At 38.6% G+C, this 13,975-nt stretch overlaps 1 protein-coding gene across 1 annotated transcript in view; it reads right to left on the bottom strand.

Annotated features, from left to right (window-relative positions):
• Positions 1 to 1,942: 1,942 nt before the first annotated feature.
• Positions 1,943 to 13,975, bottom strand: part of cnih3 (cornichon family AMPA receptor auxiliary protein 3) — a 136,699-nt gene continuing 124,666 nt past the window's right edge. Inside the window, exons 4-6 of the mRNA XM_028605752.1 lie at positions 12,048 to 12,160; positions 2,676 to 2,819; positions 1,943 to 1,998 (exon numbers count right to left, since the gene is read on the bottom strand). Of these exons, the coding sequence (XP_028461553.1) occupies positions 1,971 to 1,998; positions 2,676 to 2,819; positions 12,048 to 12,160 (285 nt within the window). The 3' untranslated portion in view covers positions 1,943 to 1,970. The remainder of the gene's footprint in view (positions 1,999 to 2,675; positions 2,820 to 12,047; positions 12,161 to 13,975) is intronic.

Below are 13,975 nucleotides of genomic sequence, written 5' to 3' on the forward strand. Positions count from 1 at the left end.
GCCAGCCACACACCAGGCTGCAATGTAACCCTATGTGGCAAATGTGCATTGTCAATTTTGTTTTTGCAACTGAAAGTTTTAGATTTTTATTCTAAGGGTGTGACAACATTATGAAAACGATCCCTATAGAGATAGGCCTTTTAAAAACCTCTTTAAGAACTTTCTTTAACCAGAAACAGCTCTGAAGTCGCTAGCCTGGTGTTTAGCACCCACCAGACTCCATTTTAAAAAAAAATACTTTTAGCGTGTATAGAGCCAACATATTTTCACATGTAAATCGGTAAAGTATGTGTTTATTTCCACCAAAACTAGAGATGTGATGGTTGAAAAAATGGAAAGACGAGAAGTTTTACGAAAAGTTTTAATTTGTTTCTGTTGACTTTGAATGAAGTGTATTTTACGATGATAGAATTACTGTTTAGTTACATGGAGTCTGGTGGCTTAAGCGAACGCAAATTCGCGGATGTATTTATGTTTAAAAAAAGGATATTACTCTTAACCAGAAAGGTCGACCTCCTTAGAAATCCTTTCCATAATGTTGTCAGACACTTATAATATTAATCTGAGCCTGTCAGTGGCAAAACAACCACTTTTGTGAACGTAAATACAAGCTGCACAATTGCCCTATTAACTTACATTGTAGCTTGTTTCGCTGCTGCCGACTGCAGCGACCTCGCTTAATACTGGACCAATGTCAAAGATTGTTGTTCCCATCAGTCACTTAGACACAAAAACAAACAACACAAATGTCTTTCATTCATTAGCCCAAATGTGTCTAACAATGTTCTTACCCGGAGAAATCTGTATTTTTATTTAAGGTAACGGTCAGTAACTGTTACATTTGTTCGCCTGTCAATGGTGTTATATTTATATTTGCGCCTGCGTTGTGGTTGTGTGCCTGAAGCTGTCGTAAATTGACTTTTTATCAAGTTCTTGGCAGCTTTGCTCCCAGCCCCTCTGCTAACAAGCTGAGCTCAACACTCCTCAGTGTTGGAGAAACAGTGATTTTTACCGTGAAACTGCTTTATTTAGGGTTAGGGTTATTATAATCACCATGTCTGTTTGTTTCGGAGGGGACCTCTGTTTATAACCTTCTGAACGATTAACACTGAAGGAATCATAATTGGGAGAAGCTGACTGCAATGATGGCAATGGTGGTGAAGACAACTCTCCTGATCCAAGGCTACGCCAAAGTGTCACCGAACTGCATCTTTTGTTATCGTTTTGACAGAAAAATCACATATTGTACATTTAAACAATTCACATTATCTTTAAAGTTATCTTGAAAAAAGATATGCATTAACAAGAAGCAGCACCTTATCTCCCTGGCATGTTAATTTTAGGATGTAATGTCAGGTTAACTAAATGCTACTTTTATCAAAACCAAACACATACACCAAAGAATTGTACCTTGTGTTGTGTAGAATAATAACACTCACCACATTGCTCATGGTGTTGCTTTTCTACATGTGTGGTATTGCTGTGATAAACATATTGACATCACTATTAACAAAGCACCTACTGCCTTAAAACAGCACATCACTTCTCTACAAGTATGGGACCATCCAGAATGTGTCAAATGTTTACTCACAGCACTATCACATATATACAAGAACAACTCCATGTTAAAGTTGCAATCCTTTTTAAATAATGGAATCATTTTTCTTTAAAAATCTTCTTCTTTGCTATTATGCTACCATGTCTGGCCCATAGAAACTACAATCTGTAACCGACATGGCTCTACTAAAATCAGTTCAAAGCTTCAATCCATATAGTCACAACAGTCCTTCATGGCACATTAATAATGAATTTGCCCCTAAAACAGATCGAGATCAACTGTAGTGGCCATATGGAAGACCATTAGGGTAAAACCTTCTTGAGAATAAAACTATTCCGTCTCAATATACTGCCATATGAAATAAGGTGAAAAAAAGGATTGTACCTTTAAGTGTTTCCATTGATAAGACCTATTAGAGGGATATATCCAGGTTCCACACACTGCAGCACCCACATGACACATGGAACAAGAATCCGGAGTGATTAATAACAGCATTATTAGACAAGGACAGCAACATTGTGTGAATTATTATCATATAACAGTAGAACATTTTAGCAAAAACTCGAAAAAATCGAAGGCAAAAAAAAATGCTATTTAAAAAATACCATGATTTACAGAATTAACTTATGTATAAAAAACACAAAATAAAAATGTTTATTTCCCTCTCTTATCCACCTAAGCATTCTGGTAGTGCTTGTCAATGAAGTAAATAATCAAATTCTCTCAACATCACATGCATTAGCAGTAGTGGGCCTAATATTAAACCTAAGTAACCTGACAGATCTAAATAACTTGCATGTGACTGCCAGAGAAATGGTTACTTTATTCAATGATATGCACTCACATTGCTTCATCAGAGCTGGGGAATTTTACCAAGTTAAATAATCATGTGATAGAAATAGGGATGGAAACAAACATATAGTGTAAGTGCTCATTTTCACAATTTCCTACTTTTACATTTTCACTATTTCCCTTCAATTCCTGGTCTAAGTAATATTTCTTTTTAAAGTAGCTTCAGTTTGATGTCATAGTTTTTTACTCTAGCTGTTATAATCAGATTAATGTAATCTCTTTACATAATCCAATTATTTTCCCACACCGCCTGCCACATGCTCACCAGTACAGATAGTAGAAGAAGGAGAGGACGAAGAAGGAGAGCTTGCACCAGGCCTCCTTTAGGCAGAACTTGAGCGTGTCACCATTCATCACGGATGCTGGGTCGTAGAGCAGCTCCTTAGTGTCCGTTGGGGAATGGAAGTACCTACCACAGAGGGCAAAGACCATATCGCGGGTAGTTGACCCGTTCCAGACCCCAGGGGGAGGGGGAAGGACGGAGGGACGGAAGTAGGCGGGGGAGATGATGGGAGGAAATGAGGAAGGAGATGGCATGAAAAAAGATGGCATGATGAGTTATGGGGACAACATCATGCAGCAGATGTGGGTGAAATAGTAGTTGAATATGTTTGTGAAAATCGACCGTTCCCTAAACCCCTTTCCTGAACAGTTGTTTAATCGTTCATAGTTTAGCAACTGTAACTAGGTACGGCAAGCCTGTCAAACTTTGGATACCCCCACATTCTAAAGCAGGGTGCTTAGTAAAAGTGTTAGGAAAGGATTAAACTATCAGTACGTTTACATGCACATAATATTCAGGATTTTGCCCTAATTCCAAAAACGATGATATTCCGACTAAACTGTTTACATGGCTAATGAAAGTGAATATTTCACTAATATTCCCATTTACATGTAGCCATGCAAAACAGGATTTTTTTTTTTCAAAGTTTGCCAGCGGTGGGTAGAGCCCTGCAAGCCCGTCGGGGCCCAATGGGGCCCGACAGACTAAGCCCATTCGGGTCGGACTCGGGTTTTTTTTTTTTTTTACAGATCGGGCTCGGGTCGGACTCGGGCTTATTTTAGCTTCTCTCCTCATTGTGCCCATCTTAGTAGCGTGTGACGTGTGTCTGTTTGCGTGTGTAACAGAGACAGCACGCATCAGAGAGTGCGCGTCAGAGAGAGAGAGCGCATCAAAGCGCACGCACGTCAGAGAGAGCTTAAAAGTGATTGATGTTGGTCTAGGGTAAAAAAATTGCAGGCGTTGTCGGGCTGGGGTCGGGTAGGGCTTGAACACCACGGGCCAGGGCCGGGTTAGGGCTGGAGTTTTTGGCCTGTGCAGGGCTCTAGTGGTGGGGACTTGTTGGACCGTGCAAACACAGCGTCCCTCTTTCATTCCTTCAACCAACTTATTGAAAAGGTCGGCATAGCAATGTTTGCGCATATCCAAAAACCTGTTGATATCCAAGTCTTTGGTAATGTTTAAAAATAGCTGTGTTTCTCCATCTTATCGGGTCAGTTATGTTGTTATAAAAGGTATCATGACTGGGGTTTATTCTAAGTTTCTAAATCCAGTCAGCTCAGTAAGTTGATTACAGCAACTCCAACTAGTGTGCATAAAAATTTGTCAAACAATGATTTTCAATGAAACATTTTCTCCCATTTCAAATTACAACCATCTATCACCTGCTGACTGATTTAAAACCTGAAGAAAAATCCACCCTATAAAAGAATCTGCATTTGTTATTGCTATGCTTTTAGCATGATCAATATTTGTAAACACAAACAGCTCTCTCTTAAAGCTGTGTAAAATAAAGATGTGAAATGTCACCAGAAGAAAAAAAACCTGATGGTGATTAATAGCAGAGTGGGATTGGAGAATTGTAGGATGTTTCCTGGAGCTTTTACATCCCAGTGAGACTAATGTCAGCAGGGCTGTAAGAATTATGAAACAGACAATATGTCATACAGCAAATGAGTACTCAAGGAAATTCACCATGAGAAAACATGAAAAGGGAAATTGCAACTGCTGCCTTTTGCTTTGGGCTGTTTATGTACTGATACACGATTGCATCATTACTTTTTATAAGGGGAATTTTCCCTTAATGGACCTCAGAGCTGACACAAATTAACTGATGGTGTGTTTCATTAATATACATGTATATTGTACAATGTATATTAATGAAACACACCAGTTGGATTAAAGAGTAACGTCTTTTTTTTGGAACCTGGACATTATTTCCCTATGTTTGTGTCTAAGTGATAGGAACAACAATCTTTAGAATTTGTCCAGTATTAAGCAAGACAGTTGTGAAACAAGCTACAATGTTATTTTGCAATTGAGCCCCTTTAATTTACGTCCATAAGAACTGCTTGTTTTACCACTGACAAGCTCAGATTCAAGTGTCAACAACATTAACATTTAACATAAAAAAATCCTTGGAATCACTATCGCAAAATCCACCAGACTCCATTTAAATCAACAGTAAATTTATCATCGTAAAAAACACTTCAAAGTTGATAGAAACAAAATAAAACCATCAAAAGCTGTTTTGGTTCAACTTTCCACTGTTCCATCAATTAGCACTCTGGATTCGTTGGAATAAACCCTTAATTTACCCATTTACAGAAATATGCTGGCTCTGTACACCCTAAAAGTATTATTTATTTAAATGGAGTGATTGGTTTGGCGATATTGATTTTGGAGCTGTTCAACAAAATGTCTATCTCTGTAGGGATCCTTTCCATAATGTTGTCAGCCACTAAGAAGAACATCCTGAGCCTTTCAGTGGCAAAAACAAGCACTTTTAGTTGACGTTATTGATGATTCTTGTTCATACTAGTCATTTGTCACACCAATGCATAGGAAAATAGGGTTAATGTTGAAAAACCCGAAATGACCCTTTAAGATAGCTGGATAATGGGTTCAGCTATTTAATCCACAGAGCCCATCACAAATAATTTCACTCACTTAAACATTAAGATTATGTTTTGCAGGGTATGATGGGTAATACAGTTCAACCAGGAAGCTTCCATCATTACGCATGTGGTCTGTTCAGTCATTAAACTGGCTAACAGATGGTTTATGCATGTCCATACTGTATATTAATTAATTTACAGTGGTTGTTCACAACTGTGAAATGATCATACATGTTGTTGTCATAAATGAATTACAATGTACATTCACACTTCCGTTGGCCCAGATATGACTCATGCATGTATGACATCTTCAACAATGCACTTGAAAATGATTTTTAATGTATTTTGAGTGTGACAGATGGGTTTTTAATGAGTCACTGCATGTAATTCCCAAGTATTTCTATAAAAGATCCATGCACAAGTGACTGATATAATGAGGTAAACACTAGTTTAGCTAATAGTTAACAAATTACAACACAAAAAGCTAATAAAATGTCATTCTTAAAAAATAAATTTGCACCATTTGTCTCACAATTCCCCTGAGCAAAGGTAACAGACAAAAGACAACATTTTTATTTTATGAACACTTCTTGCTTTAACACTATAACCGCCATAGCCATGCTATTTAACATTGTGATCCAAAATGTTTAATTATTCCATCATTGTGTGTGCTATGTTTCCCTCCTGCCCTGACTTTTGATGATGGAGAAACAAATATAAATGCTGAGGGGGGACTTATTGTTGTTCTTTCATTAGACCAAATGTGATAATGTAATAATTTGCATATCTACCATTTAGATTACCTGCCAAAATAAAAATGTTAAAATTGATTAAAATGTATTTCAACATTTGTTTCGCCTTTAAGAATTTAGGGTGTCCGGTTTAATAATAATAATACTTTATTTGTTTAGCACTTTTTAAAACCAAGTAACAAAGTGCTGTACAGTAAAAACAATAAATAAAAACATCCATCCATAATTAAAATATAAATGCAATAAAATACTTAAGATTAACGGAAATAGTACCCTTAAGAGCCTGGCGGTTTTAGTGTTGAAGACAGAAAAAAACAGTGGGCTAGGAGTGCCTCGACATGGCTCTCACAGACTTTAATACTTACTTAGTAGTATTATTAATTAGAAAATATTGGTTTGCTACTATATTAATGTTCTGAATGTCGAGTACAGCCCCTTTATGTCATAGACATACAGAGAAATGGTCAAAGTGGACAAATCTTTCAGAGTAACACACACATGAACGCACACACGCACACACACACACACAGGTAGACACACACACACACACACACACACACAGATACACACACACACACACACACGTTTTGAAAATGATTCAGCTGGCAACCAAAGCATTTTAAAAGGAAAATTTGACACCTTTTATGTATATGGGCAATCGGTGTTGATGGTTAATGTAGTCGATTGAAGCAATAAATGCCTCAGTGCGTGCTATGTTCACGGAGAACAATTAGTTTTGCAGCTGCAAAATTTGTTCTTCCTGCATCCAGCGCTGCCATTTGATGTGACAGTGACGTACTTGGAGGCAAGGAAAAATTAAAGGCTATTTCAGCCTGGATTTCGCCTACGGGTAGCCAGGCGCGTGCTATAGAACTTCCTTGTTCTCTTTGCTTTATTGCAAACTAGTTTACATTTTCAACAGCGTAAATGGCATCTCAAAATATGAGTGCAGAGTAGGGCTGTAACGATATGCGATATGAAACCAAAATCACAACACTCCAGATCCACGAACCTGTGTGAGAAGGCGGAGTGAGAAGGCACCCCTTCCAACTCACAGAGTTATCGACCCCGGCCAATAAGGAGTCAGTTTGTTAAATGGGCGTAAAGTGGTCTCCCCATGGATGGAAGGGTCTTCCTCACATTAAATGTAGCGGTTGAATTAGTAACCAAGCTAAATTAACTTTAACAAATTACAACCCAGCGGCAAACTTAGCGCAAGCTCTGCTCACTTGACTCATCCATCTCGTGTCGCAAGCAGTGCTTTAGAAACTGGCCGCCATTTATTGAACTGAGCTTGGACTGATAGCTAGCTATCTAACACTCGCTAGCTCAGCCTTTTGCCAATCTTCCACAAAATAACTTAAAGGAGCAGCTGGCGAAGCACCGCAATGCTCAACGCTCAGAGCAAGTTGTCTCTGGCTAAACCCAAAGAGGGGTAAGTCTACAGTGAGTTCACGTTACAGTGAAGAAATTACACCAGAAAGCTGACAGTTAACCTGGCTTTGAGCTTCTTTTTTAGTTAGCTGTCTGCTGTGCTAACTGATAAACACTCTAGCTAGCTCTTAGCTAATGTTAGTTATGTTAGATTTGTTAGAGATAACTTACTGTGCAAAGTGCACAGCTCCTCAAAGGGCCTCATGCATCCAGAACAAGTAATTTCACAACTCGATATGACCGTGAGCTAGACTGAGACTGAATTGGTTTACTGTGTGGATTCAGCATGTCTGTGTTAACAAATGCTGCACTATTCTGCATCATTTAATTGCCTCTGTTCAACTAATGTTCATGTATGTTAACGTATTTCCTGCAGCTGCTATATCATATAGCCTAATGAAGATATACTTTGCTCATAACAGTTTCGAATCAAATCAATAATGATTTGGCTGTACTCACTTGTATCAACTGATCTGACCTGACATCCTGTGGCTGCATCTGCAACTGCTGTGCATCTTCCGGTACTTGGACACTCATATTAAAATGAAATGTGACATTCAAACATGCTCGAATCATCTCCACAATGGAGTTCAGTTCTGTTTGTTTTCAACAGTATTTTGTAACAAAGAAAACATAAGTGTTATAGCTTTGGCTATTTATTTATTTTACTTAGGTATGTTGTTAATATTTATAGCATAGTTAATATTGTTCTTTGGTGTTCAATTTATACAGGTTTTTCAAATGTTGGAGCATTGTGGTATAGCATAGTACATACTATCTACTGTAACTCCAACATCTAAGGTTACACCCCTTCACTTTTCCCATGTTGCCTGACAGCTAATTAATAAAAGGGTCAGTTTTACCCTACAAACATTTTTATTTATTTTTTTTACCCTTAGTTGTACCTAGCGACACAGATAGTTTTGGTTTTGCAGAGGTTCTGAGATATCCATCTCTGACATTTATAATCTAATGCTATTGGAGGTGGAATGGAAATTAATTAATTAATTAAGTTACTCTGGACTAAGGGTTTTAAAAGTCAGTTCAAAGTTATGAGGGTCTTTTTGCCATGATTTATAAGCAGATTTGTGAATAATTATTTGTGATGGACACCAGGGATATGAATTTTAACACAAATTGTGACAATTGGGCTCTCAGGGTTTTAGTACTTTAATTTCCTCCATGAGCTGTGCATGAGCTGCTCCTACTGTTGACCATATTGGTGAGCAAGCCAAATCATAGGTGCAAACTACAATAACTAACTTCCTGTTTTTAGAAGAGCAACATGCACTCCCTTTCACTGTTTATTCCCGAATCGACCAGAGTTTAGAATGGCAATAAAAAAAAAGTGGAAGGTGAGGGCGAGCTGCTACCATTTAGGTCTATGATCTTTTATTCATACAGTACCTTTGCCTTTTTTTACTGTTTTCAAAATGTTCTTTTGCGCCGAATAAAGTTTTATGGTCACCATTCATTTCTGAGCGGGTTGGCTTGGTTCCAGGCTTAAATCTGTTTGTATAAGGACTTAATAAAACATCAATGGAGAGACTGAACGGTGAAAATCACTTCCTGAACCAGAGCCGTTCAAAAAGTGGGCGGTCATTTTTTAGCTCTATAGCAATGTTAATCTAAACCTCTTAAAGCAGCCCTCCCAGCAACATCTTTAAATGATGCAGAGCATCACATGGATATTCACAAGCAAGAAGCTTGAACACATACATTCACACAATATATGTTGGTGTGTCCACATACCATAGTATGTGATCACATGAACATGAATAGTAGTAATATATGAACTCTGTTTAAATTGATCACAATCAGTGTATCCCTCCCTCCCTCTTTCACTCTCCTCTGACTCACCTTGTCAGTATTAGACCTCTCTCCTTTCACTCACTCTCGCCTTACCTTCCTGCCTCCTGCCACTTACTCCTTCATTTTCCACCCTCCTCCATATCTGTCTTACCCCCTCTCTCTTCTTCCTTGTCTTCTTATCTCTCAGCTGTGCAGGAAGTAGCCTCTGTAGCTGGTGGGCATCTGGCACAGTCTCCAATTAATGAGACAGCAAGATGTTTTTTCTCTCTTTGGCTCTCCTCTCAGTCTGTAACTTCAACCAGCTGAGCACATGAGCTTAAACCAATCAGGCTGCCAGCGGTGTATGTCTAACCAGCACTGGCGGGAAGAGCAGCAACAAAGACAAAAACAGACAAAGAAGAAGCAGCAAAAGAAATCTGAAGCTCACTGACTGGTGACCCATTTTTCAGACATTGCCTTTTAGAGGCTTGAGATGTGTTAGAATACTGATATACTTGCTTTTAACCATGCATATTATCCAGAATATTTGTTGTAAAAATCCTCAACAACATTTGCAAGGTGCAATTAAACACGTGAATGTTGGGAGCTGTAGAAACAGAATGTGAAGTAAAGTAAATATGTGACTGGTTCCAGAGTTGGTTTTCCTAGATCAGTTGGGGATCATGTTTCTGTTGTCATACATGACACACATCTCGATCAGGTCAGCTCATATCAATATCTTGGTGTTCACTTGGACAACACTTTCACCTGAAAGGACCATGTTGAAAGTTTTGTTCCCGTCCACAGCAGACTTTATTCTTTATATTTTTATGTGTATGGTGTATGGTGTGGACAAGAGGACCATGTTTTTATTTTAATTTGTTTAGGCTGTACTAGAAAACTTATATGGGATGTCAGCATGGTATGGCAACCTCACGGTAAAACAAAAAACTAAGTTTGCTCACCTAGTACACACCTGAACATGAACATGAAGGTTATGGGGAGGAATGAATATCAGCACCTCCAGTCTATTTACGAACAGTCTGTTCTTAGGCAAACTCGGAGGATAGTGACTGACCCATAGAAATTAAGCAAGCCAGCCAGCTGGTGTTAGTTGGCTAACGTTAGCTTCCGAACTCCGCCTTAACGTTATCCCCTCGCCACATTGTTCACAGAAAACAAGCCGTCACTTGTGGCGATAGCAATGTTCTTTTTGTGGATGAAGCATGAAGCTAATTTGACAGCAATTCAGCACACGGCGGATAGTGTGGGACAGGAAGTCGAGCACCAAAGCAAAATAAAACATCCGGTTAATTTTCAAAATAAAATACACCGTGCTCACGGCGGATCATATTTCCCTGCACTACACCTTGAAAACACAGCACAGAGTTGTTTCCCCTCTACTCCTCTGGATGGAAACTAACTGTTGTTGGTTTTGTAGTTCTATTCTATGTGAATTCGCAGCCGTACCGCAACAAATCCGGACCTAGTGGGTATTGACGGACGGCGGAGCACGCAGCAGACACGCAGCGGAGCCAGTCCGTAGCTGTTATGCATCCAGTGGAAATCCGGAGTGACGTTACTAGTCCACTGTTTGTCCGTTACTGCAAAATGGCTTAGTATCGGAGGTTTATATGTTACCATGGCAATGGTACACAAAAAATGGCTGCTGCTCTGACCACCTACGTTGATATGAATGGAAATGGCCTTTCTATCCATTTGATTTCTGTGGACTGACCCATCACATATCCTCCTCACAGAATGAGCGCTTGCCATCTGGCTGACGTCAGAGTGCCTTGCTGTAAACTCAAGCGTTCTAAAAACTAATTTGTTTCTACCCCTGTCAAACTTTTAAAACAATGCGGCTTGAGGCTGTAGAGATTGTACAGTAGTTTCATGGTGTTTTACTGTGGAATGAGGGAAGAATGTGTTATGTGCAATATGTTCTTACCACGGGATTTGTGCAATATTTTATGTGCAATTTATTGTTGTGACTGGTACAGTTTGTTCATATGTTCTGTCAAGGGATTTATTTAAATGTTCAGCTTTTATGTCCTAAACAAATTTCCCTAAGGGGACAATACAATATATTGTATCATATTTTTATTCCACTATTTAACCTAATCTCTAACCCATTTATGGAAGAGGGGAGAGATGACATTAAGTTTGCATTGATTAGAGATGCCAGATCTACCGAAGCACGTTGCTGCCACGCCACAATAAGGGATCAGTATCACGTTATAACGTGACAAGTTTACTCTTATAACAAGATGTTTTTCACGTTATTACTTAAAGACAAGTGGGCTGGGACGATCCGGGAACTGCATTCCTGCACCTTCAATAAATAAGTAAATTAAGCTTTTATTTTTAAATATCTGAAGTCAGCTGAGTGAAATAATGAAAACTTTGTCGGTAGCCTACCGGTCGGTCACAAACGGGCTTAGTATGGAGCAACACACTAATGTGCTGACGGATGCAATGTTTTTGTGTTTTTAGCAGACCAAAGATATTCTATAACACATCAGTGAAGCTGTTTTGCCGTCATCTACAAGTTATTTTTTTATTTAATTTTAGCTATATTTTAACCTTATCTTAATTTTAACCATCCATGCCACCACAAACCTAAACATAACCTTTTAGATGCGAGGACATCCTTTTAAAAGTCTAGAACACACACACACACACACACACACACACACACACACACAAACACACACACACACACACACACACACACACACAACGATGGATTGGATAGTCACCTCCATGTGTTGTAGAAGAGGAGCGGGATGTTGAGGCCCACAGTCAGCCACTCCTGGGCACACAGGAACATGATGCAAAAGAGTCCATGGATGGAGTACTCTGGTAGCACCAACTAGAAAGAGACACCGAGGAGCATGAGCAAGAGACAGAAGGATGGGGAAGAGGTGGATGAGTCAGATAGAGAGGAGTGGAGCAAGGAACAACCGATTACTCAGACTTAAATCACTAATATAGCTAGAGAACTTTAATGTCAACAAGCAGAGAGTCAGACACCAACAACCTTTGCTCTAATATAAGAACTGCATAAATTAACATAAAGGGCAGTTGGTTAGCAGATGCCACATTATCATTTTAATGCCCACAGGTGTAAGAAAACACATTAAGTATCATCATTAGCATTCACATTTTTAGGCTAGCCTATATTAAGCTGCTGCAAATCTTTCTATTTGCAAGCATTCCAAATGCCCAAATGCCCCCATCTAGATTATGGAGAGTTTAGCTGCACAATTGGCAGCACACACTGATAGCCGGGCTCCATCATTATCACAATAACTGCAGGGCTAAGCCCTCTGAATGTAGGAAGCAAGACAACCTCCTTGCAAACCGCAAGTGTATGAATAGGTTTGAGTCCTCGCCACCAATCTTAATCCCCTTCCCTCCCACTTAACACTAGAACCGCCAGACCCGACCCTCAAGCGCGTCTGTGTCCTTTTCTTTGCACTGATTGGCTTTAAAATTCTGTCATTAGATTCAATCTCTATAGTTTGCTTGTGCTGATTGGCGATCTGATTGTATATCGACCACTGAAGAGATGATCTGTGATTGGTTCTTCCTACACCGATATTAAACGGTTTTAACTAACTTACTATAAGAACAAATAATAATAAAATACTAATACATTTTATTTGGAGGTGCCTTTCAAAACACCCAACATTAGATTTAAAAAAAAATATATAAAAATCTTTTTGTTTAATTAGTGAGTTTACACACGTGGGTTTTGAGGTGGGATTTGAATGATGTTATGGTGTCAGAACCAGAGGTGTATAAAGTACCAGAGACCCATACTTGAGTAAAAGTACAAGTGCTTTTATCAAAAAAGTGACTTGAGTAGAAGTAGAAGTGCTCTTTAAGCACAACACTTAAGCAGGAGTACTAAAGTATTCAAAATTGTTTGTACTTATGTATTGCAAGTAGTTTATTTTAAAATGTACTACTCAAGTACTGAAAGTAAAAGTACAAGTATTGTGTTATTTAGTTATTCAAGAAAGCAATCAAAAGTTTGAATGTCATATTCGTTATATTATGTAAAATGTTTAGCCAAGGCAGCCATAGGAATGAACAAATATTAATTATATTAAAAATAACAAATATTAACAAATACTGAAATAAAATGTACAATTATCACACTGTGCAAGTAAAATGAACATCCTCTCCAGCACAGTAACGATTAAAGCCCCAAAAAACGTATCACACGCTAGCTAGTAACATGTGTGATGTAGCCTAGCTAAAGGAAAGTTAGCAAGCTAGCAAAATACAGATAAACTAACAGCTTCACATCACAGGGTCAAATGGTTAACATTCAGAACTCACTGCAGACTGAAACAACTCAGGAATAGCTTAATCTGCTGCAACAATGGCTAAATAGAAAGAGTACAAACTTACATTGTCTCTGACTTCTGAACGGGCAACCGTAATGAAAAGAAACATGACGCGATCTCGGGGATTTCTTAGGTAAATTACGTAACTAACTTACACACACTAACCTACACAGTCTCCGTAGCATGAGGAATTCACAACAGTAACGAGTAATGATGCAGCACATAAAAATTCTATTGGAGTAAAAGTATTAAACTCATCAAAAATATATAGATACAGCCTTTTAGTACTTAAGTAGAGTAGTGAAGTAGTTCTTCTCCGTTACTATAAA

This window comes from Perca flavescens, chromosome 18 (genome assembly GCF_004354835.1).
Source record: "Perca flavescens isolate YP-PL-M2 chromosome 18, PFLA_1.0, whole genome shotgun sequence".
NCBI classification, from domain to species: domain Eukaryota; kingdom Metazoa; phylum Chordata; class Actinopteri; order Perciformes; family Percidae; genus Perca; species Perca flavescens.